This window comes from Nycticebus coucang, chromosome 2 (assembly GCF_027406575.1).
Source record: "Nycticebus coucang isolate mNycCou1 chromosome 2, mNycCou1.pri, whole genome shotgun sequence".
NCBI classification, from domain to species: domain Eukaryota; kingdom Metazoa; phylum Chordata; class Mammalia; order Primates; family Lorisidae; genus Nycticebus; species Nycticebus coucang.
Window position 1 is genome coordinate 76,460,758 of NC_069781.1, and position 25,933 is coordinate 76,486,690.

At 41.9% G+C, this 25,933-nt stretch overlaps 1 protein-coding gene across 1 annotated transcript; it reads left to right on the forward strand.

Annotated features, from left to right (window-relative positions):
- Positions 1-9,308: 9,308 nt before the first annotated feature.
- Positions 9,309-10,268, forward strand: LOC128573622 (coatomer subunit zeta-1-like). The gene has a single exon (XM_053573936.1). The coding sequence runs from the start codon at positions 9,323-9,325 to the stop codon at positions 9,854-9,856; it is 534 nt and encodes a 177-aa protein (XP_053429911.1). The 5' UTR covers positions 9,309-9,322; the 3' UTR covers positions 9,857-10,268.
- Positions 10,269-25,933: the final 15,665 nt, after the last annotated feature.

Consider the following 25,933-nt stretch of genomic DNA (forward strand, 5'->3'; position numbering starts at 1 on the left):
AAGTCCCCAATCTGCAGATGCTGGTATGGATGTGGAGAGAAGGGAATGCTTACACTGGTGGTGGGATTGCAAACTAATATAGCTTCCGTAGAAAGAAGTATGGTGAATTCTCAAAGAGCTAAAAGTAAACCTGTTTAATCCTGCAATCCTGTTACTAAGTATCTACCCAGAAGAACAGAAATCATTTTGACATAAGGACTCTTGCACTAGAATGTTTATTACAGGTCAATTCACAATCACTAAGATGTGGAATCAACCCAAGTGCCATCAACTCATGAATGGATTAATAAACTGGGGCAGCGCCTGTGGCTCAGTCGGTAAGGCGCTGGCCCCATATATGTAGGGTGGCAGGTTCAAACCTGGCCCCGGCTGAACTGCAACCAAAAAATTGCTGGGCGTGTGGTGGACGCCTGTAGTCCCAGCTACTTGGGAGGCTGAGGCAAGAGAATCGCTTAAGCCCAGGAGTTGGAGGTTGCTGTGAGCTGTGTGATGCCATGGCACTCTACCAAGGGCCATAAAGTGAGACTCTGTCTCTACAAAAAAATAAAATAAAATAAACTGTGGTGTATGTATATCATGGAATATCATTCAGTCATAAAAAGATGGTGATTTTACTTCTTTGGTATTAACCTAGATGGAGTTGAAGAACATTCTACTTAGTAGAGTATCACGAGAATAGAAAAGCAAGTGTCCAATGTATTCAATACTAATATGAAACCAATAGGTGAACAACAATAGCCCCACATGAGAGAAAAACAAAATTAAATTCAAGTGGGAGGGGAGGAGGGCAGAAGAATAGGGTGGTGGGGAAGATGAGGGGGACTGGTGAACTCTTACATAATGGGCATAATGTAAGGGTATACAGCATACTTTCGGGGTGAAGAGCCCAGTTAGAACTTGAACTTTATGTAACAAATACCAACAATGTAACCTAATCATTTGTATACTCGATCTAAAATTTTTAAAAAAGAAATTGAAATGATGATCCTAAAATTCATAAAAAATTTAAGGGACCCAGAATAGTCAAAACAATCTTGAAAAACAAGGGGTAAAAAATGGAGGACTCTGACTTCCCAATTTTAAAACTTCCTACAAAGCTATAGTAATCAGGACAGTGTGATACTGACATAAGGATAGACACATAGATTTACACTTATGACTGTGAATAGAATTTGGAGTCAAGATTTTAACCTTAGATTATGGTCAATTGATTTTCAGTAAGAGTGACAAGACAATTTAATGATGGAAAGAATAGTCTTTGACAAATATTTCTGGGACAACTGGGTACCCAGATACAAAAGAATGAAATGGGATCCCTACCTCACATCATATACAAAAATTAACTCAAAATGGATCAGAATTCTAAATTTAAGAGCTAAAAATATAAAACATTTAGAGGACATAGGCATAAATTATTATGACCTTGAATTGGACAATTCCTTATATATAACACCAAAATCATAAACAAAGAGAGAAAAAATAGGCAAATTTGGCTTCACCAAAATAAAAAGTTTTTCTGCTACCAAGAATACCATTAACAAAGTAAAAAGACAATCCACTAAATAGCAGAAAATGTTTGCAAATCATATGTCTGTTATGGGATAAAGAGCTCTTAATGATGTAATAATAAAATAAAAGTACCTCAATTAAACATAGCCAAGGATTTTAATAGATATTTTCCCTAAGAAGATATACAAATTGGCCTGCAAGCACGTAAGGCTGTTCTTGACAAATTTGTCATCAGAGATTTTGTAAATCAAAATTACAATGAGATACTACTTCACACCCACTAGAATGACTATAATTAAAAAGATTTTATGTTCTTTTTGGGTAACGAATTTTTTTCTTTTGTTTTTTTTTTTTTTTTTTTTTTTTTGAGACGGAGTCTCACTATGTCACCCTTGGTAGAGTGCCATAGTGTCAGAGCTCAAACTCTTGGGCTTAAGCGATTCTCTTGTCTCCAGCCTCCCAAGTAGCTGGGACTACAGCACCTGCCACAACACCTGGCTATTTAATTTCTTTTTTTATATTTCAAGTTAATGGGAGGGTACAAACAACTAGGTTACAATGTTTGCATTTGTTAGGTAAGGTCTCTCTTGTAGTTGTGTCTCACACCCAAGGGGTGTGCCATACACCCTTACATTGTGCCCATTAAGTGGGAGCACACCAATCCCCTCCCTTCTCCCCTTTTCTCCCTCCCCTGTTCCCCCTCTCTCCAACTTGATTTGAATTGAGTTTTTCTCTTTTTTTTTTAATTAATTAATTAATTTATTTATTTTGCAGTTTTTGGCCAGGGCTGGGCTTGAACCCGCCACCTCCAGCATATGGGACCAGTGCCGTAATCCTTTGAGCCACAGGTGCTGCCCAAGTCTACTGGCTTCATATTAGTATTGAGTACATCAGATACTTGCTGCTAAAAAGATGCTTTAAAAAGCATTGATGCAGTTATACTATATTGATGAAGTTAGAACCCTAATACCCTGATGATGGGACTATAAAATAGTAAATCCATTTTGGCAAATAGTCTGGCAGTTTCTAAAACCATTAAATAGTATAGAGTTTTAACAGTACCCAGCAATTTGACTCCTAGGTATATATCCAAGAAAAATGAGAATCACTCATGTACACAATCACTTGTACATGAATGTTCATAGCAGCATTATTTATAATAGCCATAAAGTACAAGCAACCCAAATGTCCATCAACTGATGAAAGAATGAATAAATTGTGGTATATCTATACAATGGAATATTGTTCATACATCAACAGAAATGAAACATGCTACAACATGGACGAACCTTGGAAACATGATAAGTAAAAGAAACCAATTAGTAAAGACTACTTACTGTATGATTTTACTTATATGAAATGTCCAAATTAGTCAAATCTATGGAGACAACCATTTGGTGGTTGTCTATGGGTGGCAAACTTGGAGATAAATGGGGAGTGACTATGAATGGGATATAGGTTTGGTTTTTGTTTTTGGAGGTGATGAAAATGAACTAAAATTGATTATGTGGAAGGTTATACAACTCTGTGAATATACTAAAAATGACTTCTATACTTTAAATAGGTGAACTGTATGGTATATGAATTATATAAATAAAGCTGTTAAAGCTCAATATAGCTGTTATATATAAAAATAAAAGATAACTGGAACATGCTTCATTTGTATAAAACATGTGCATTCCTGCTTTGAAGTTATTAAAATGTCCCCGAAACCAGCTCACTATTCCCTACTGCTCTAAGCTTCTCTGGAAAAATAGTTCATGGCTGCAAAGACTATTTTTAGCCTTAAGTAATTAGAAGAAAGGCTAAATTCAGACTGTGGTCAAATTTGTCTCCATTCTCTCACTCCTGGTGAAATGGGTATTACCACAGGATTGGCCACTGGGAGTGACCAAGTGAGTGAGCATTGAATTTTAGGGAAAGGAAGAACTTTAGAGACTGCTTAAAGAGTGTCACACAGAGTTCTTCTATTAATGTGAGTTCTACCATAGGAGACTTTGATGCACAGACTTGGCTTCAGGAGGTTTACTTGGGTGGTTATCCCAGGAAACACAAGTGAGAAGTAGGGAAAGTTGAACACAGGAATGAGAATGTCCAGTAAAAGGTACAGTAAACCATGGGTTGCAATGCAGACAATTGTGGCTCAATTCTGCTGAAGATGCTTTGAAAAGACATGCAGAATACCCCTCAAAATTGCCCCACGGGGGTAGAGAGACTGAGGCGTGTATTCTCTGCCTTACACCTCCCCCTGCCTAGGGATGGCCTCTGGTGGCATCACTTCTCCCACACTCCTGGGCTGTGTCTACTTGCCACAGAACAAGTTACTGCTGAAGAAATCCTGCTGGCTTAGAAAAAGAGAGATGCAGATGGTTGAGAGAGAAGCTGACAGCTTTCTAGGCCTGATGCTACAGGTGCAAGTGAGCCGAGGGGGACTATGGGAATATAGGATGGGGAAGCATCTACCACAATGTCCTATGGTTGGATAGACAGAGATAGGGGTGGGGTCTCCACCATTTCCATGGCTCAGATGGGAATTTCTTACTGGCCCTACCTGCCCCATCTTGATCTGAAAGCAAATTTCCCTTCATTATCATGCCCCCCAAAGTGACTCAATTCCTTGTTGTTCTGTGGGCTTATGCATGTCTAGGATCTTTACACCAGCAGCTTGTCTATAGGAGACGGGCCCATCTGGAACAGGGGAGGGGTTTAGGCAGACTCTCATGGACAATAACTAAGTGACGTTAATAACAAATGTCACTTCTATCTAGAAGTTCAGTATTCTGTGGATTAGTCACAGGAAGCTTATAGGACACACAGAAGAGGGACACACTAGCTCGGTGCAGAGTCTTCTTTCTCATAGCTCCTCAGTGCATGAAAGATATCATCTCCCCAACCCCAACTCTTTGTTTCGCCCCATTTTTACCTTACTATAAGTCTTAGTGACTGAGAGAATTCATTCTTCTACTTGGAATCCAGGCGTCTCTGTACCATACACCCATTTGTTAGTGGTAAACAGTTTAATAACATAGATTAATACTCAAATATATAAATTTTACATGTTTAATCTACTAAGTGTAGAACATAAATGTCTTAACACAATAACTAAGAAAATATGGTGAAGCTGTGTTAACCAGTTTGATAAAACTATTTCGAATTGTATATAAAACCAGAACATTGTACCCCACAATTGCATTAATGTACACAACTATGATTTAATAAAAAAAAAGAAAGAAAACGTCAGGTTCAACCCAGCCACATATCGCCAGTTGGTCTTTGATAAGCCTAATGAAAGCATGCACTGGGGACAAGAATCTCTATTTAATAAATGGTGCTGGGAAAACTGGTTAGCCACATGTAGAGGACTGAAATCGGACCCACACCTCTCACCACTGACAAAAACTGATCCTCACTGGATAAAAGATTTAAATTTATGACATAAAACAATAAAAGTTTTAGAGGAGAGTGTGGGAAAAATGCTTGAAAATATTGGTCTGGGAAAAGATTTTATGAAGAAGACCCCCCTGGAAATTGCAGCAACACCAAAAATAAATAAATGGGATTTGATTAAGCTAAAAAGCTTCTGCCTGCTAAGGGTACCACAATCAAAACAAACAGACAGCCTTCAGAATGGAAGAAGATTTTTCCATGTTATGAATCTGACCAAGGTCTGATAACTAGAATTTATAGAGAACTCAAATTAATCAAAAAAAAAAAAAAAGAGCAAACTCCATTTATAAGTGGACAAGAGACTTGAACAGAAACTTCTCTGAAGATGACAGACTAATGGCCAACAAACACATGAAAAAATGTTCATCATCTCTAACCATCAGAGAAATGCAAATCAAAACCAGATCTGAGATATCACCTAACTCCCGTAAGATTAGCCCACATCACAAAGTCCCAAATCTGCAAATACTGGTGTGGATGTGGAGAGAAGGAAACATTTCTACATGGCTGGTGAGATTCAAACTACTATAACCTTTATGGAAAGATGTATGGAGACCCTCCTTTTGATCCTGCAATTCCATTACTAGGTGTCTACCTAGAAGGACAAAAATCATTTTACCACAAAGTCATTTGCACTAGAATGTTTATTGTAGCTCAAGTCACCATTGCCAAGTCCTGGAAACAACCCACATGCCCACCAACCCATGAATGGATTAACAAACTATGGCAATAGGGGTGGGATCTCCACTATTTCCCTGGCTGGAGGGAGGGAAACACATTCTGAATGTTTACCTGGATGGATTCTTCTTAGTAAAGTATCACAAGAATGAAAAAACAAGTATCCAATGTACTCAAAACTAATGTGAAACCAATATATAAACAATTGCATACCCACACAAATGATCAAACACAAGTATAGTCCAGCCAGGGGGAGGGGAGAGAAGGGAGAGAGGAGGGAGGGAGGAGGGATTGGTCAGCTCTCACCTAATGTGCACAATGGGAGAGTGTTCAGCACGCCCCCTGGGTGAAGGGCTCTACTACAACTTAATGTTTACCTTGGAAGTGAGAACTTTGTAACCTAAAAATTTGTGCCTTCATATTAATTTGAAATAAAAAATAAATAAATAAAAGAAAATGTCAGGTTTGAGAGAGTCAGATTTCCTATGAATACAACTCCTCTGAGCATTTCCTACAGTTCTGAGCCTTGACTGTCCTCCAGGAGATGTTTAAAGTTCCCTGTACATCCCACATCTACTTGACCAGAGAAGTTTTTAATGGAGCATCTCATGGAACTAATGTTCTATAGAACACACTTGGAGACACATGGGTGGAGCCCACTGAAGTCCAGGGTGGTGAAGTGTCCTAAGTGGTGCTGTAAGTTACTGATGGTGCCAGAATCTGTAGCCAGATCTCCTGTCTCTCAGGTGCCCCTTGCTCAGCAGCAACAAATGCTCACAGGTTTGCCTTTGGATGGACAGCTTATGAATCGTCCTTCCTGTTTGGACATTGGAGAAGTCATTCTCCTTCCATATCAGAACAAGATGAATGAAAATGTTGGTAAGCACTCTGGTGTCAGTTAGGGGGAGAAACAGCTAAATAAAGACAAGGGGAAAAAATGACTTAAAACCCAGGCACGTGGGTGTGACAGAGGCAGCTAGCTTTCTAGCAAAAATTCATGTTCCCTCCCTGGTGTGTGTGGGCAGGAATGTAACTGTGCAGCCAGGTGCAGCTGTGTGGCGAGTTCTTACTACTGAATGTGCAGGTAGGGGTTTTAAGCAATAAGGATCCTTTCTCCATTCTCTCCTGCCCCTCTACCAGCTTATTCCAAACCTCTGAGGCCCTAGGGAATAGTAAAGCCACTGACCATCTAGGGAGGACTCTTACTCAAGCAAGAAATAAGCTTCCATTGTGTTAAGCCACTGAATATTTTGGGTTTGATAACAATAGTTGCCGTTGCCAGAGTTAATATATTGGGAGGTGGAAGAGAATTTGGGGCATAAGAAGAGATGAGGGATGTCAAGAACTAGGGGCTGATGAATTAGAAGTTTGGAGACACATCTGAACTGGGAAATGAACCTAAGACAAAACAGGCCTGCCCTTAATCTCAGGGACTGCCAGGCCCAGCAGACACAGAATTCCTGCCACGCTCTCTTCTCCTTCATCCAATTGCTGACCGTATTGCCTGGCCCTGCTGAACACATCCATCCTAGAATTTACTCCTCTCCATTCCCAATGCCAGTACCCCAGGCTGAGCCATCTTCTTCTTTCTTCTTTTGGCTGTATTACATCAAATGCTCTCTAACTAGTCTTATATTCTGTTAGTCGCTTTCCCACTCTCTTTGCCCCTCACAAATCCTTTCCCCAGGCTGTGGCCAGAATCATCTTTATAACACACAATCATCTCTATCACTCACTTTCCAGCTCCTGGATTGAACCCCCACAATTAACTTTAGAGTGATTATTATTGTAATAGTAATCCAAAGTCCTTTGCTGATGACACACACGGCCTTCCTCGCATAATATGGCCTCTGTCTCAGCACTCCTCTCTCCTATCCTGAGACTGTATTTCAGCCATTGTTAACTTCTCTTGGCTCCCGGAGTGGGTCACAACTCCCTTGCCTCTTATCCATCACATAAGACGCTCCCTCTTCCTGAAATGTCCTGCCCCTGCCCTCCCCCTCTCCACGTCCCAGTTTTCTCCCTTCCGACACACTTTGACTTCAACTCAGTCTGTCATTTTTTCTGGGAAGGTTTCTTTGATACCTTCAAACCAGATGAGCTTATTTTCTGTCTGTCCTTAGTACCCTGTTCATGTCCCCATCAAAGGACTTTCATACTCTCCTGTTTGTTTACCAGTGTCTTCTATTAGACTGATCCTTGAGGGCAGAAACACCTCCTTCACCTTTGAATCTGAGCATTTCACGGGTGTTTAGCACAGAGCAGACACTCAGTACATTTTTTTACCTTTGCCTGGGTGAATGGTTGGGATGGATACCCATTTAGTACATGCCTAAAAAAAGAAAAAGTTGTCCATAGGACAATAAACAATGTTGGCTAACTATTAGTGAAAGTAGGATCACATTTTTCTAGGCCTCCTTCTGTTGCAAGGCTTGGCTCTTCCCTAGGCCAGTGATTTTCAACCAATGTGCTATGAGAGGATCTTAGTTGTGCCATGAAAATTTTTAAAGATCATTAATTAAATTATTTTCAAAGCACAATATTTTTTTTACTTTTTTTTGATAAACATAATTTAACATGATTTTCTGAAGTTTCTGTGTTTAGCTGTTGTAAAGGATTTGATTTATCAATTGCTTAGTTGCTTATTTATTAGTATGAGAGCAGAAAAGCCAGTATACCTCACTGTCATTTTCTGCAAGCAAGGACTTGAAGAAAATGGTTGTTTGGTCAGGGGAATGAAGTACACGTGGGGTTAAGACCTTGGCTCTGGAGTGAAAGATGTCTGGGTTGAATCTTGCCGTAAGACATACTAGCCATGTGACCTTGGGCAATGAAATAATGTTTCTAAAGTTCTCAGCAGAGTGCCTGGTACATAATAAGAGCTCAACAGCAGTAATGATTAATGTTGTATTCTCCCCAAATATTAATATTAATTTTATCATTGTCCTGCCCTAAATTATTGTTAGACCGTGACTAAGGCATCATCGGGAAGTTTGTACACTGTGTACAGGAAAAGTAACCAAGAAAGTCCAGCCCTATGAGGTCATCAGGGAAGACCTAATGCTTCTTATTGGACAGCCAAGAAAACCCACGTTCAGCAAGGGTAGGAGACCTGCTCCTAGTCACGTAGCTAGGAAGGGCAGAGCTGAGACTTAAACCAGAATTTCTAATTCCAAAGCCAGTTCTCTTTCCACTATAGTGCACGGCCTCTGGGCATTAGCATTTCCAGGTCTCACAGGCTTCTAAATTTCTAAGATCAAATAGGACTTTGGATTCCAAATATGCATACTGGGACTTCCTGTTCTCCTCTCTCTGTTCATGGAATGGTGGGCCCATGGGGCATTCTGCACAGCTTCAGAGTGCTGGGATGTGGGTTCCCTCCCCAATCTATCTTCTGCGCCAAGGGCACAGACAGGCTCCATGAGGCCAAAGTATCTTTTCATAGAACTGCCTCTGTGTTGCCTCCCAAAGCTGGGCTGGGATTGCGGTCTACCCTTTGCACTCCAGAAGCCCAGAGATCCCAGGGCTTTTATGCCTGGTAGACATGTACCAAGGAAACTGCATACACTTACCACTTCAACGAACATCAGAACGTGCTAAATCTCTGAAGTATGGTTCTCAGAGCAAACTGAAAAAGCAGATTACACTTACAGTACTTAGAGAGTAATGGGACCAGCTATGGGGCAAGATGGAGGCGCTGATTTTGGAACCCTTCCTGTATACTGTCAAAGCCATCCTGATTCTGGACAATGATGGAGATCGACTTTTTGCCAAGTACTATGATGACACCTACCCCAGCATCAAGGAGCAAAAGGCATTCGAGAAGAACATTTTCAACAAGACCCATCGGACTGACAGCGAAATTGCCCTTTTGGAAGGCCTGACAGTGGTATACAAAAGCAGTGTTGATCTCTATTTCTATGTAATCGGCAGCTCCTATGAAAATGAGCTGATGCTTATGGCTGTTCTGAACTGCCTCTTCGACTCACTGAGCCAGATGCTGAGGAAAAATGTAGAAAAGCGAGCTCTGCTGGAGAACATGGAGGGGCTCTTCTTGGCTGTGGATGAAATCATAGATGGAGGAGTGATCCTAGAGAGTGATCCCCAGCAAGTGGTACACCGGGTGGCACTAAGGGGTGAAGATGTGCCCCTCACGGAGCTGACAGTGTCCCAGGTGTTGCAGTCAGCCAAAGAACAGATCAAGTGGTCACTTCTTCGGTGAAGACCTCAATGTTCCTGGCTCCTCAGCACCTTAAAAAAATCCACATCTGCTGTGAATTCTCATCCAGTCCCCCAACTGATACTCTCAGGGCCATCTTGGGGATCACAAGGATCCTTAAATCCTATCTATTTACGAACACACCCAAGCCCCCTGAACACGTCCTATTCCTTCTTACCGTTTGCGGTTCTGGGAGTAAAGCTCCCAGCAGATTTGGATACAGGGCTGGGGAAGTATCCTGTTCGTGTCTAGACTGGATTATGCTCCCATGCTCTCCTACCCCCTTATTTGCTCCTCGACTTCTGGGCCCTTTGCTGTAGCTGTACTGCAGATCAAAGCAGGAGAAAGAATGTGCTGAGTGTTTCCTTCCTGTTGCCTCTGCCCAGCCTTATCCCAACAGCCCATATGTCCAGCAAGGGGAGGAAGAGAGAATTATTTTTTATACAATGAGTGGGGTTGCGGTGGGTGAGGATATATCCAGTCTCAGCCACAGCCCCACTTGGCCTCAGCCTTTTCTTCCATTCCTTCTTACTATCCTGTCTTCCACCTTGGGAAAGAGATTGGGAATAGCTCCTACTGATGGGACAGAGTATAAGACACAGTGATTTACATATTATTGGATAGAGCTTAAAAAATTCATTCTCTACCCAGATCCTGGCATATAGCTTCAAAACTGCTGTGATGAGTGTCCATCCCTTGGTCAGCTACCTACCTTACTCTTTCTTTACTATCCATGGGATTTTTTTTTTTTTATTGTTGGGGATTCATTGAGGGTACAATAAGCCAGGTTATCCATGGGATCTTTGCATGGTTTGTCCTCACTGTGCCCTGGAGCGCAGCCACTTCCTGGGACTACAACTCCATTCTAATATTGGGAATAACAATTTCTGCTCAGAAATGGAGGAGTAGAATTTATGACTTGGGCCTCAAGGGTCTCTTGGTCCCCTCAACTCCCCCACATGTGTTCACTCCTCTGCCTTGGGTCTGCAATCCGCTGCTTAACCCTGTCCTCTCTCTGCCTCAGCCTTACATTTAAGTAGTAGGTCTGGGCTTTTCCCCCATGGTTGCTGAGAAAGGTGCCTTTCTTTATAAAATCTTTGGGATTTGGATTTCCCCAGGAAGATGGAGAATGGAACACCCACACTTGCAACTAATCTGCCCCTTGACCCAAAACTTCCTCCCCACAAAAATGTCTTAACAAAACCTTTCTGAGATTTAGGCATTCTGCCCTACCCACTAACTGCCAGTTCTTTACCACTGAAGTGGGGCAGACAGCTGGGCATATTTAAGGGGACATCTTTGTGTAAGAAATGTATGGAGTCAGGAGATAGCCACCCTCATACACTGCTGTGTACAAAGAGGAATAAAACGGATTCTTTTTCCAAAAAAAAAAAAGAAAGTCATGGATTGGCTCGATACCAGAGCTCAGTGGTTAGGGCACCGGCCACATACAATGAGGCTGGCGGGTTTGAACCCGGCCTGGACTTGCTAAAAAAAACAATGACAACTGCAACAAAAAAAAATAGCCAGGTGTTATGGTGGACACCTGTAGCCCAAGCTATTTGGGAGCCCCAGCTACAGATCAGGTTGGGAAAGCTAAGGCAAGAGAATCACTTAAGCCAGAGAGTTTGAAGTTGCTGTGAGCTGTGACACCATGGGACTCTACTGAGGGTGACATAATGAAACTGTCTCAAAAAAAAAAAAAAAATAGTCATGGATTGTTCAAACTCAGTAGGATCCGAGGCCTCATTTAGCCTTAACTATTTGTAGAGGAGGAAATCTGGGCATAGAAATAGGCAGGTACGTGTACCCAGGCTGTGATAGTAGTGGTTCTGAACTATCTCCTGGGTCTTATTCCACCAGCCTTCCATCATATTCGTATACTTCTTTCTGGAGCATAATCATAATTAGATACCCCTTAAATAGGAGACCAATGGTCTCGGACATGGAAACCTATTTAGGACATTTGCCATCACCCTGGGGAACCATTTGGCACAGACCATTGTGAGTGACTGGGAACATCTCCTAAAGATGGGATGGTTTGGGGGGGTCCCAGTTCTTGGGGAATTTGTGTTAATAGAGGCCATCTGGAAGTGTGGACAGTTCTAGAGCTGCTTCAATAATGGTGCTCACCACTGGTTCTCCAGCATACAGAGTCCCCCCATTGAGTGGGACTGGTGAGTGAATATTGCCCAGCCATTTCATCTACCCTTAGCCTAGTGCTTCTCTGTAGGTGGGAGGGGAATCTTAATGGGATCAAGCTGAGTCGATCAGTTCCTGGAAGCTTTGATGTCTTCAAAATCCTATAGGATATTGAGATCTCAGGGGAGTTTCGAACCAGAATTTGCTCCAGTCAGATAGACTATCATTGTCCCCTCTTCTCCACCATCTCCTATTTTTGGCCTTCTACTCCCAGTCCTAAGGCACTGCATTGTGGCAGACAGGGCTGAAGGAGGTCTTTCCATTGCAGAGGACAATTCACAGACAGGCCAAAAAGAGATCAGGTGGAGAAAACTGCCTTGTGAGAATACTAAATTTCATCCCATTTAAGGTAGGAAATAGTATTGGGGGGGGGGGGGTTTGTTTGTTTGTTTGTTTGTTTTTGAGATGGAGTCTCACTCTATTGCCCTAGCTAGAGTGCTATGGCATCATAGCTCACAGCAACCTCAAACTCCTGGGTTCAAGCTATCCTCCTGTCTCAGCCTCCCAATTAGCTGGGACTATAGGTACACATCACAATGCCCAGATAGTTTTTTGTATTTTAGCTCTTGCTCAGGCTGGTCTCAAACTCCTGACCTCAAGCATTCCACCTGCCTTAGCCTCCCAGAGTGTTAGGACTATAGGCATGAGCCACCCCTCCAGGCCTATTTCTTTTTTCTTAAGCCTCCATTATCTCCCTTGCCATGCTGTTCATAGAAGAGACCCAATAATGACTAGGTAAACTAATCAACAAACTTGTAAACTGTAAGTGTTTGAGTTAACAACTAGGCAAGTGAACTATTAAGGATAGAGGATGATTGCTGAAAAACACAAAGGAATTGCAAAACCTTGATAATGCATGCATGAATTTTCATGAATTCTGTGATGGAGGAGGAAGTTCATCTGTTTATATAAATCCTATCTATATAGCATTTCTTTTGCTTTTTTCTGAACTCTGTAAAACAAGAAACTTTTAAGTGAACTATTTTCTCTAAATATTTAAGATAACTTTGGGGTGTTATTCCTTTCATTTCTCTGTCTAGTTGACTATTTGTTCCCAATGAGCTATTTCACTTATATTCTCCCAGTGTCTTTTCTGTAGTCACTGCCTGGCCTGGTCATCATTATAGTCATTAACACCCTAGTATGAAAGAGGCAAATGAAAACAAGACAGTAAAGTGGTAAAGAGGGGGTTCTAGAGGCAGACAGCCCTGTTATTCTGACTCCTGAGTTTACCATTTAACAGTGACTTTGTACAAGTTACTTAGCCTCTGGATTATAATGAAATTTACTTGTACAATTATGAGCAATCCTGTAAGGAAAGTACTTTGCACTGTGTTTATCATAGGGTGAATGCTCCATAAGTTGTACTTAGTGGCATCATAGTATTGTTAAACTATTGCATTGCATTATATCATATAACATATCATCATCAATCCTGTTGTATTCTACATAGTAGTATAGAGTCGATTATGATCTTACGTTTACCAAAGTCACATCTTCAATAGAGTTCTCCAATTACCTTCTTTCTACCCCAAATTCAGATCACCCTTTATTTCTCTGTTATATACATTCTGAGAGGGAGAACCCAGCACTCTTTAAGGAGAATCATCTACTTGTTCTTCCTCTGAAGAACATCCAGCTATGCTCATGGCTGGGCTGTTCTGGCCTTCCCGAAATGTGTCCCTTTCTCCCCATTCAGGAAAGGCTGTCTGGGTTCAGAGTCCTGATGCAAAGCTTGTGTTTAAGGAAGGAAAATCACTTCAAATCTCACTCGTTGACCTGACTTTCACCCTCCCCCTCCAGCATTCCAAACTCCCACTCACATCAATAAGCTGCATTTTAAAGTTGGTTGAGATTGTGAAAGCTTAAGGTTATTAGAGCTCAAGGGTAAGGCGAGAGCTGAGTCTTGGCAGCTTATTTTACTCTCTGCACTGAGGCAGTCAAGGCCACAGCAGTGTCAGGGAAAGGCCAAAATTTTCTAGTAACCTTGGGCTGTTGGCCTTATGCTAAGAAAGGGGTGTGGAGCTGAAGGCGTGGCACCGAGTTAGAGAAAATAAGGCACATTGATTCACACAACTGTGCTTAACCCCATGACAAACACTGTTAACTTCTCTTCTTTTCATCTTCTTTAGGTTATAGGATCCCAATATTTTAGGAAGTGGCAACATGCTCAAGGAAGATGGAGCCCTTCCGCCAGCCTGAGAGGATGAAGCGTAACTGGCTTATGCCACGCACAACAATCCCATTCCCCTTATCCCATGACTGACTTGGGAGTGGGCAACTGACTCAGTCCTGAGCAATGAGACCAAAGGGGTGATCTATTGGTCAGTTCTTCTCAGAAGATTTTTCTTTCTTGTTATAAAGGGAAACAGCAAATTTCTTCCTAACTGACTTAAATGCAATTGTATGAGAATATGGTACTTGGAGCTACAGCAACTGTTTTATGACCATGAGGCAAGAAGCCAAGGCCAAAGCATAGCATAGTGAAAAGACATAGGGTGGCGTATTTATCACTGAACTGCTGGACCCATCTGGAATTATCTGCTTCTTGACTTTCAAGATTTATGACATGATTAAAACTTTCTATTAGCCACTATTTCTTTTCTGCTACTTGCTACCAAAGACATCTTATATGATACAAATTCTATCTAACTTACGTTGTAATTTTATGTATTTTCATGGCTATAGGTTCTATCTTATTGATTTTTGTATTTTTTAGCACTGAATGTAAACCTAGAACTCATTAAGACTTTAATAAATGCCTGTTCAAAAAGGTGTTAGGTGAGAAAAACTTTTGAAGTTGCTGAAATATGAAGATCAGAATCTAATTTTAGGCTCTGTTTAATTCTTCCTTCCCTCATTGCCAGGGAATTCCAAATTTCTGCCTGATCCTACCTTTATTAGAACAAAAGAATGACTGAGAAAGACTATGAAAAGTGACTGATACAGTGGGTACTGTTCAGAAATTTGTCTTAAGAATTCCCAGAAATTCCCATCAACCACATTTAGGCCTAATTTTCTAAATGTTTCTGAACCCAGATATATATATATATCTCACAGTGAAAAAACAGGGTTAATGGCCTAAATAGAAGTATTTATTCCTTTCATTTCTCTGTCTAGTTGACTATTTGTTCCCAATGAGCTATTTCACTTATATTCTCCCAGTGTCTTTTCTGTAGTCACTGCCTTCTATTAGTTAATGGCCTAATAGAAGTCTGAATCCCCCTCCTTTTAGCATGGTCACCTATTTAATCAAGAAAACCAAATTCCTGGGCCTGTATCTTTTTTTTTTTTATTAAATCATAATTGTATACATTGATATGATCATGGGGAATCATACACTCGCTTCATAAACCATTTGACACATTTTTATCACAGTGGTTAACATAGCCTTTCTGGCGTTATCTCAGTTACTGTGCCAAAACATTTACATTCTACATTTACCAAGTTTCGCAAATACCCCTGTAAGATGCACCACAGGTGTGATCCCACCGATCCCCCTCCGTCTACCCACCCCCCCCTTTCCCACTTACCCCTATTGTTAAGTTGTAGCTGGGTTATAGCTTTCATGTGAGAGTCCCAAATTAGTTTCATAGTAGGGCTGTGTACATTGGGTACTTTTTCTTCCATTCTTGGGATACTTTACTAAGAAGAATATGTTCCAGCTCCATCCATGTAAGCATGAAAAAGGTAAAGTCTCCATCTTTTTTTAAGGCTGCATAGTATTCCATGGTATACATATACCACAATTTATTAATCCATTCGTGGATCGATGGGCACTTGGGCTTTTTCCATGACTTAGCTATTATGAATTGGGCTGCAATAAACATTCTGGTACAAATATCTTTGTTATGTTGTGATTTTTGGTCTTCTGGGTATATGCCCAGCAGAGGAATTACAGGATTGAATGGCAGATCTATTTTTAGATCTCTGAGTGTTCTCCATATATCTTTCCAAAAGGAACGTATTAATTTGCATTTCCACCAGCAGTGCAGAAGTGTTCCCTTTTCTCCACATCCACGCCAACATCTCTGGTCTTGAGATTTTGTGATATAGGCTAGTCTCATTGGAGTTAGATGATATCTCAAAGTAGTTTTGATTTGCATTTCTCTGATGATTAAAGATGATGAGCATTTTTTCATATGTCTGAAGGCCGTGCGCCTGTCTTCTTCAGAGAAGTTTCTCTTCAAATCCCTTGCCCAGCCTGCGATGGGATCCCTTGTTTTTTTCTTGCTGATGCGTTTGAGTTCTCTGTGGATTCTGGTTATTAAACCTTTGTCAGAGATATACCCTGCAAATATCTTCTCCCATTCTGAGGGCTGTCTGCTTGCTCTGCTTACTGTGTTCTTAGCTGTGCAGAAGCTTTTTAGTTTGATCAAGTCCCAGTAGTGTATTTTTGAAGCTGCTTCAATTGCCCAGGGGGTTCTCCTCATGAAATACTCACCCAGACCAATTTCTTCAAGGGTTTTCCCTGTATTCTCCTCTAGTATTTTTATAGTTTCATGTTTTAAGTTTAAATCTTTAATCCAATGAGAGTCTATCTTAGTTAATGGTGAAAGGTGTGGGTCCAATTTCAGTCTTCTGCAGGTTGCCAGCCAGTTCACCCAGCACCATTTGTTAAATAGGGAATCTTTTCCCCACTGAATGTTTTTAATTGGCTTGTCAAAAATCAAATAGTGGTAAGTAGCTGGATTCATCTCTTGGTTCTCTATTCTGTTCCAGATATCTACTTCTCTGTTTTTGTGCCAATACCATGCTGTTTTGATCACTATCGATTTGTAGTAAAGTCTGAGGTCTGGTAGTGTGATTCCTCCTGTTTTGTTTTTATTTCTGAGTAATGTCTTGGCTATTCGAGGTTTTTTCTGATTCCATATAAAACGAAGTAATGTTTTTTCAAGATCTTTAAAATATGACAGTGGAGCTTTAATAGGGAGTGCGTTGAAATTATATATTGCTTTGGGTAGTATGGACATTTTGATAATGTTGATTCTTCCCAGCCATGAGCATGGTATGTTTTTCCATTTGTTAACATTTTCAGCTATTTCTTTTCTTAGAGTTTCATAGTTCTCTGTATAGAGATCTTTCACGTCTTTTGTTAGGTAAATTCCCAAATATTTCATCTTCTTTGGCACTACTGTGAATGGGATAGAGTCCTTAACTGCTTTTTCAATTTGACTGTTGTTGGTGTATATAAAGGCTACCGATTTATGAATGTTGATTTTGTAACCTGAGACGCTGCTGTATTCCTTGATCACTTCTAGGAGTTTTGTAGTAGAGTCCCTAGTGTTTTCCAGATACACAATCATATCATCTGCGAAGAGCGAGAGTTTGATTTCTTCTGACCCTATATGGATACCCTTGATCGCCTTTTCTTCCCTAATTGCAGTGGCTTTTCAACATTACAATGTTGCTTTGTAACATTGTAATGTTGAAAAGCAATGGAGACAATGGGCAGCCTTGTCTGGTTCCTGATCTGAGTGGAAATGATTCCAATTTAACTCCATTCAATATGATATTGGCTGTGGGTTTGCTGTAGATAGCCTCTATCAGTTTAAGAAAAGTCCCTTCTAGACCAATTTTCTTGAGTGTTCTGATCATGAAGGGATGCTGGATATTATCAAAAGCTTTTTCTGCATCAATTGAGAGAATCATATGGTCTTTGTTTTTTAATTTGTTTATGTGCTGAATTACATTTATAGATTTACATATATTGAACCAGCCTTGAGACCCTGGGATAAAACCAACTTGGTCATGATGTATAATTTGTTTGATGTGTTGCTGGATTCTGTTTGTTAGGATCTTGTTGAATATTTTTGCATCTATATTCATTAGTGATATTGGTCTTTAATTTTCTTTTCTTGTTGGGTCTTTTCCTGGTTTGGGGATCAGGGTGATGTTTGCTTCATAGAACGTGTTGGGTAGTCTTTCTTCTTTTTCTACATTTTGGAACAGGTTGAGTAATATAGGTACTAATTCCTCTTTAAAGGTTTGGTAGAATTCTGACGTGAAACCATCTGGTCCAGGGCTTTTCTTTTTAGGCAGGTTTTGTATAGTTGATGCTATTTCTGAACTTGATATGGGTCTGTTCAAAATTTCCACTTGATTCTGGTTAAGTCTTGGAAGGTGGCGTGCTTCCAAGTATCGGTCTATTTCCTTCAGATTTTCATATTTCTGAGAATAAAGTTTCTTGTAATATTCATGAAGGATTTTTTGGATTTCTGATGAGTCTGTGGTTATTTCGTCTTTGTTGTTTCTGATTGATGATATTAGAGATTTTACTCTTTTTTTCCTGATTAGGTTGGCCAGAGGTTTATCTATTTTATTGACCTTTTCAAAAAACCAGCTTTTTGATTTATTGATCTGTTGTATTATTCTTTTGTTTTCAATTTCATTTAATTCTGCTCTAATTTTGGTTATTTCTTTTCTTCTACTGGGTTTGGGGTTGGAATGTTCTTCCTTTTCCAGTTGCGTGAGATGTCCCATTAAGTTGTTAACTTCCTCTCTTTCTGTTCTCTTGAGGAAGCCTTTCAGTGCTATAAATTTCCCTCTTAGAACTGCCTTTGCAGTGTCCCAGAGGTTCTGATAGTTTGTGTTTTCATTGTCGTTTTGTTCCAAAAAATTGGCGATTTCTTTCTTAATCTTATCTCTGACCCAGCTATCATTTAGCATAAGGTTATTTAACTTCCATGTTTTTGTATGGGTATGCAGATTCCTGTTGTTACTCAATTCAAGTTTTATTCCATGATGGTCCGAGAAGATGCATGGAATAATTTCTATTCCTTTAAATTTACTGAGGTTAGACTTGTGACCTAAAATGTGGTCAATTTTGGAGTAAGTTCCGTGGGCTGATGAGAAGTATGTGTATTCAGTTTTGTTGGGATGAAATGTTCTGTAGATGTCTGCTAAATCTAAATATTGGATGGTTAGGTTTAAATCTAAGATTTTTTTGCTCAGCTTCTTTCTGGAGGATCGATCCAACACTGCCAAGGGAGTGTTGAAATCTCCGACGATTATGGAGCTGGAGGAAATCAAGTTACTCATGTCTGTTAGAGTTTCTCTTATAAATTGAGGTGCATTCTGGTTGGGTGCATAGATATTAACAATTGAGATCTCATCATATTGAGTATTACCCTTAACAAATATGAAGTGACCATTCTTGTCCTTCCTTACTTTTGATGGTTTAAACCTACTGTATCTGCAAATAAAATTGCAACACCTGCTTTTTTCTGATTACCATTTGCCTGAAATATGGATGACCATCCTTTCACCCTGAGTCTGTATTTGTCTTTTAAGTTGAGATGTGACTCTTGTATGCAACAAATATCTGGCTTGAGTTTTTGTATCCAGTCAGCTAACCTATGCCTCTTTAGAGGACAGTTTAAGCCATTCACATTGATGGAGAGTATTGACAAGTCTGGTGGAATTTTGGGTATCAAGTTTTTCAAAGGTCCAGTGGACATTTTTAATCCTTTCGCCAGTGTGGAAGTTGGAGTTTGATCCGAAGTTTCTGAGTGAGTTTACTTTTGTGGTATAGGATTGGGTTGGTCATTGTAGAGGATAGGTCTGAGAACATCCTGAAGAGCTGGTTTACTTATGGCAAATTTTTTCAACATATGAATGTCATTGAAGTATTTAATTTCTCCATCATAGATGAAACTCAGTTTAGCTGGATACAAGATCCTGGGTTGAAAGTTTTTTTGCTTTAGGAGATTAAAAGTTGATGACCAGCCTCTTCTTGCTTGAAAAGTTTCAGCAGAGAGATCTGCAGTTATTCTAATATTCTTACCTTTGTACGTTATAGTTTTCTTTCGCCGGGCTGCTTTGAGAATCTTCTCTTTCATGTTAACTTTAGTGAAGCTAATTATGATATGTCTGGGGGATGACTTATTGGGGTTGAATCGTGCTGGGGTTCTGAAGCTGTCTGCTATCTGAATTTCAGATTCTCTAGGCATGTCTGGAAAATTTTCTTTCATAATTTCATGCAGAAGGGACTCTGTGCCCTCGGAGGCGACTTCATCGTTCTCAGAAATTCCTATAATTCTTATGTTGCTTTTTTTTGAATTATCTGAGAGTTCTCTGAGTGAGTGATCCGTTTTTGCTCTCCATTTCTCTTCCTCTTTGAGAGATTGGGAGCGTTCGAAGACTTTATCTTCAATGTCAGAAATCCTTTCTTCTGCTTGCTCCATTCTGTTACTGAGGGATTCTACTGTATTTTTCATATCTTTGAGGGCTGTAAGTTCTTGCTTCAGTGTGTCTAAGTCTTTGGTGGTTTTGTCTTTAAATTCGTTAAATTCTTGAGACAATTTTTGAATTTCTCCTCGAATTCCTAATTCCATTTTATTAATCTTGTCTGCAATCCAAATTCTGAATTCGATTTCTGACATCTCAGTCAGTTGTTTATGAATGGGATCTTCAATCACATCTGCCGTATCTTTTCTTGGGGGGGTTGATCTATTCTGGTTATTCATGTTACCAGAGTTTTTCCGCTGATTCCGCCCCATGGTTATTTTACTCCCTTTGGTTTTTCCCCTGGGGTTTTATCGAGGGCCCGTACAGTGTTGTGGCCTGAGAAACTGGGGCCCTGTCTGGTGTGGTGGAGCAAAGTGGTTCTGTCTTGCTTTCAGCTGGTTTCTGTTCGATCCTATTGCAACTTCTACTCTGGCTTGAAGTCTCAGCTGTCTCAATCGGCACTTGTCTCGGGTGGGAGAGTTCAAGAGGTCTCTGGGAACTGGATCACAGGGGCCTGGTGACTCCTCTGACACGGCTCACCCCAGTGCAGCGTGGAGTCAGGAGGAGCCACCCAGCAAACAGAGCAGTCTAGGAAGGTTGACATCTCCTTCCCCACTTTGCCCCTCTGTCAGACCCAGTCACTGGTATCTCTGCAGATGGCTAACCCAGTTGCCTGCAGTGAACAGACACTCCAGGGGTTTGCACCTGCCTGAATCACAAGGAAGTCTGCCAGGCCCCCGCAGACTGCTGCTATCTAGCAGGAGGAGATGGGGCCTGACATCTTTGAGTGTTTGATGCAGGTGATGGGAAGGAGGTGTTCACTCAGGCTTAGCCCCGTCCCTGATGGATGCTGCTAACAGAACAGAACAGAACAGACAACTTTGAGGGGTTCTGTCTCTGTTCCTGTCGAAATCGCCTACAGAAGACGGGCTGTTTTGAGTTCAAACGTCTTTGCTGCTGGAGATTTGCGTCCGAACACCTCTCTGGGTCGCCCCGCCCTGGAAGCTTCCCGGGTTTGTGAGCCGGGTCAGGAAATCCCCCGCTCACCGGTGGCCTCCTCTGGTTGCTCAGGGAGACAGGGGGTGTGGCCTCAGAATATCCAGAAATGAGCGTTCTGCCGTTAAGGAAAAAACGGCTGTTGATCTACCTCCAGGGAACTGCTGCTCTGGTGTGGGCACTCAGGCGACCCTTTTCTCCTCTGTCCCGCGCCCCAGAGTCAGCACTGAGCGGCTGCAGTTTGTGCTGGGTCCACACCCCTCAAGAGATCCCCCAAGAATCAGAACTCTTGGGGGATGGGCCCCCAGACCCCGATTGGGAGTGGAGGGGGGAAGCTAGAGTTTCATTCAGTTTTACGCAACACTACGGCCCGGGGAGGGCTCCTGCACTGCACCGCAGGGAAGTGCCGCCAAGGCTTGATTTCCCCTCAGCAGAGTGCCCTCTCCTTGCTCACGTGTCCCAGTGTCAGCGCTGACCTGACGCAGCTCAGGCACTGTGCTCTCCCCTTGAGAAATCACCCAAGGATCCGAACTCCTGGGGGATAGGCCCTCAGACCCCGAGTGAGAGTAGGGGCTCTCAGCTCTCAGCAGGGAAGCTAGAGTCTTATTCAGTCTTGTGCCCCGTAATGTTACCCGGGGAGGGTTGCTGCACTGCACCGCAGGGAAGTGCCGCCAAGGTGTGACTCCCCTTCAGCCTGGTGCCCTCTCCTCACTCGCGCGCCTCAGAGTCAATGCTGACCAGTCGCAACTCGGGGACTGTCCACTCCCCTTGAGAAATCACCCAAGGATCCAAACTCCTGGGGGACAGGCCTCCAGACCTCAGTGGGCGGGAGGGGAACGCCGGGGATTCAGGGTTGCCGGCAAAGGATTCCCAAAGTTTTATTCAGTTTTATGCCCAGCAGGAGAACGCCATGGCACCCCAGTAGGGGAGGTAGGTCCAGTTTTTAGAAGGTCTCTCCCTGGAGTGTAGTGGGAGGGCCTTTAATTTCTGCCCGCTTGTTCAATTGTGGGGCTCTTGAGCCGGTCTCATGGGGGAAGGGGACTCCCGTCCGCTTGGTGGTGGATTTTGTACCTTTTGTTTGCGTTCTTGTGATCACAGCTTGCCTCAGCGGTGTTGATGTGCGTTCTTCAACCTTCTCTCTTGGTGAGGCTCAAGTCCACCAGGATACTTACTAAATTCCTGTCCCTTAACTCTCCTTCTGGATGGGAGCCTCTGTTGAAAGCTGGCTTCAGTCCGCCATCTTGTCTCCCTCCCTGGGCCTGTATCTTTGATGAAATGGTGTCCCCGAAACCTTCCTGAGTTCGGTCCTCCCCAGCTGAGTTTGTTTTGGGAGGTAATTTTTCTGCTGTCATCACTCACTGTCCCAAATCCTTGCCCCTTATTCTGCAGAAGTATCCTGTGCTCAGAGTACTCTATCCACATGGTTTACTCAGAACATTACTTTGAGGGAAAAACAAGTTTGATAACTGAATGAAGATTTGGGGACCAGTTTTTTTCATGTGGTAGGATTAAGAGTAGTGCCTTGCTTCCCTGTGAATAAGCAAATAAATAGGAGAACCCATTCTCCTACTTAGTTCACTATGACTTCCAAACAAGGTGAGAGCCCTTGTGCCTCCAAGCTGCCTTTCAGTTCCTCGTGAACTACAAGTGCACAAAGGCATCGAACTGTAAAATTATTGATTTCCCTACTACTCTGCTTTTTGCAGAAATTGCCTTGTACTGATTTTTCTAGCTCTCCTTCCTAACATCTGAGCCTTCCTGCCCTTCCTGACTATCTTTTCCCCCCTCTTCTGCTCTCTGGTTATCAAGCTTTGGGAGATAACCCGGCCTTCTGCTAGTTGCCCCAGCTGTATTTTCGTCTTGGAGATGCACTGATTCCATAGCTTGACTGGGAATGAATCTCAGCTGCTCCCCTTAGAGGTGGGATTCCAGTTACTGGAACTCCCTGTGGCTCAGTTTGTGCACCTGTAAGATGGAGATTCACCACCTTTCTTATCTGATTTATCATGATGGGCTTTCAAGTTAGCAGCTTGCATCCCCAACATTCCACCCTGAGCTCACCTCCTGCTGTTCATCAGGTGAACCATAGTGTTTAAGACTCTTTCTGCTCCGCTCTGGGTTTATGTACTTCATGAAAAGTCATCAAGCTGTGAACTTACTATTTGTGTCCTTTCTTTGTTTATATGTTATACTTCAATAAAATACTTGCTTAAATTTTTTTGCACTTATTTTAAACCCCCTGAGCCAGACCAGGCATAATTTCTCACTCTGCTTTTTTTTTTTAAACTTTTCCCTAATTCAAAGGATTATACATGCCTATATCCTTATTTTAGAAAGATACCATAAAGAATAGCAAAATTAAAAAATTTTAAGCCATTCCCATTTCCAGCACTCAGAGATAATCACTGCTAAGACTTTGAAGGAGCACATCATTTTCTTACAGTAAAAAATAATACCATACATTAATAATGCTTTATAGCCTTTTGATATGATCTACCTATAAATTCAAGAATGTTATTTTTAAAGGCTGCATCATATTCCATTGAATGGCTATAGCACAACTATTTAACCAATTCCTATTGTTAGAGACAGAGATGGTTCCAGAATTTAGCAATGCTGCTAGGAACAGCTTTGGAGCTAAATCATGGCATTGCACTGGGGTTTCACTCAATTCAAATTTCAATTACTCACACCACTCCTTCCAGCCTTCTTTAGGCTACTTGGTCTTAAGGGAATTCAGGATTGCTTTATTATGCACTACATCTTCTGGACTTTTCTTCTGATAGATTTATGTTTCACTGAAACAAATAATGGGCTTGACAGAGCTATTTGCAATGATATCGTGGGAAGGAACAGAGGCACTTTGAGTCACAAGACCCATTTGCTGGAGCTGGTGGGCGCAGGAGACCTCGCTCTCGGACCTCTGCTGTGCAGCAGCACTGCTGTAACTCACAGTGGGCTTGCTTCCTGCCTGTTATTTGCAGTGTTGCTATGGCGCTAATGACTGCAAATTGCTAATGGCTGTAAAAAGCTAATTGTTGTGCAAGGTGTTTCTCTCCCAATTGCCAGGAGAGTGCACAGTCACGTTAAACAGAGACTCATTAGCGCCTCTGACACAGTCCTTCTGGGGAATCTGGCAACCTGGCAAATAACCAAGCTTCTGGCAAATAACCAAGCTTCTCCAACCCAGAGCTAGGAGGTTTTGTGCCTGGCCAGCAGCTAAAAGCCAGGGAGGCAAGGATCTAGGAAGCACTTCCCAGGAGAAAACAAAGGAAGCAGGATGGTGTGTGTGTTGTGTTTCAGCTGGAGAACCGGAGAAATGGAAAGGACACGGCCTTTGCAGGCAAGTCTCTTAATGTGAAACTGGTGTAGTAGCTGCAATGTGCCTGGCAGGACGCTGGGTGCTTTCCGCCTTTGTCTCTTTTAATCACCCCCATTTTTTCAGAGGAGAACATTGAGGCTCAGAGAATAAATCATTTTCCCCAAATCCTTTTTACTCCAGAGACCAGATTTTTCACCACCAGTAATACTTCTTGAAAACCAGTGGGCCATCTTCAGGCCTTGCTGGTGTGTGTGTGTGTAGACACACTAAGAGAGAGAAAAGTAGAAGACTTAATTTAGTTCAAATGTTCCATGATTACCTTATGAAAGGTGGGCTGGTCATAAAACTAACAACAAGCCCCTGTTGGCTGATGAATGTTCCTTCCTCCTTTTGTGTCCACCAAAGCCCTTTGTTCTAAGCTATCCACTTAAAAAAGTCTACTTGGTTGATTACCTACTCTATCCCTGCCCTTTGATTTAATTTAGTAAAATTTTTTTTTTTTTGTAGAGACAGAGTCTCACTGTATCGCCCTCGGGTAGAGTGCTGTGGCGTCACACGGCTCACAGCAACCTCTAACTCTTGGGCTTACGCGATTCTCTTGCCTCAGCCTCCTGAGCAGCTGGGACTACAGGCGCCCGCCACAACGCCCGGCTATTTTTTTGTTGTTGTTGCAGTTTGGCCGGGGCTGGGTTTGAACCTGCCACCCTCGGCATATGGGGCTGGCGCCCTACTCACTGAGCCACAGGTGCCTCCCTGAATTTAGCAATTTATCTGATAAGGCAAACTTAGGTACAGAGATGCTCGTCTGAGTGCACGGTGCTACAAATTTTTCCTGCTTCTTTATGGACTCATTTGAATTATTCAGCTGGAACAGGCGTCCTCAAACTTTTTAAACAGGGGGCCAATTCACTGTCCCTCAGACCGTTGGAGGGCTGGACTATAGTTTAAAAAAAAAAAAACTATGAACAAATTCCTATGTACCCTGCACATATCTTATTTTGAAGTAAAAAAACAAAACGGGAACAAATACAATCACACGGTTTCATGTGGCCTGCAGGCCGCAGTTTGAGGACGCCTGAGCTGGAACTTTCAGAACCACCTCTTTCCTTCCTCCCCCACCCCCGCATTCTTTAAATGTGTCTTTCAACCTAGGCCTTCCTTTTCCCAGGCGCTATACTCATTTGCTGCTTTGTGCTAGTAATTTCACGCACAGAATTATTTCCAATTCAATAAGACTTTTTGAAAAAGAAATTGAATTGACAGCAACAGAACTGGATGGAGAAGCTATGTCTGGAATTGACATGAGACTGTTAGCTCAAGTTCATCCTACA

Bases quoted from the DNA above. Each gene is read 5' to 3' on its own strand.
- LOC128573622 (XM_053573936.1), top strand. From the start codon at position 9,323: ATGGAGGCGCTGATTTTGGAACCCTTCCTGTATACTGTCAAAGCCATC.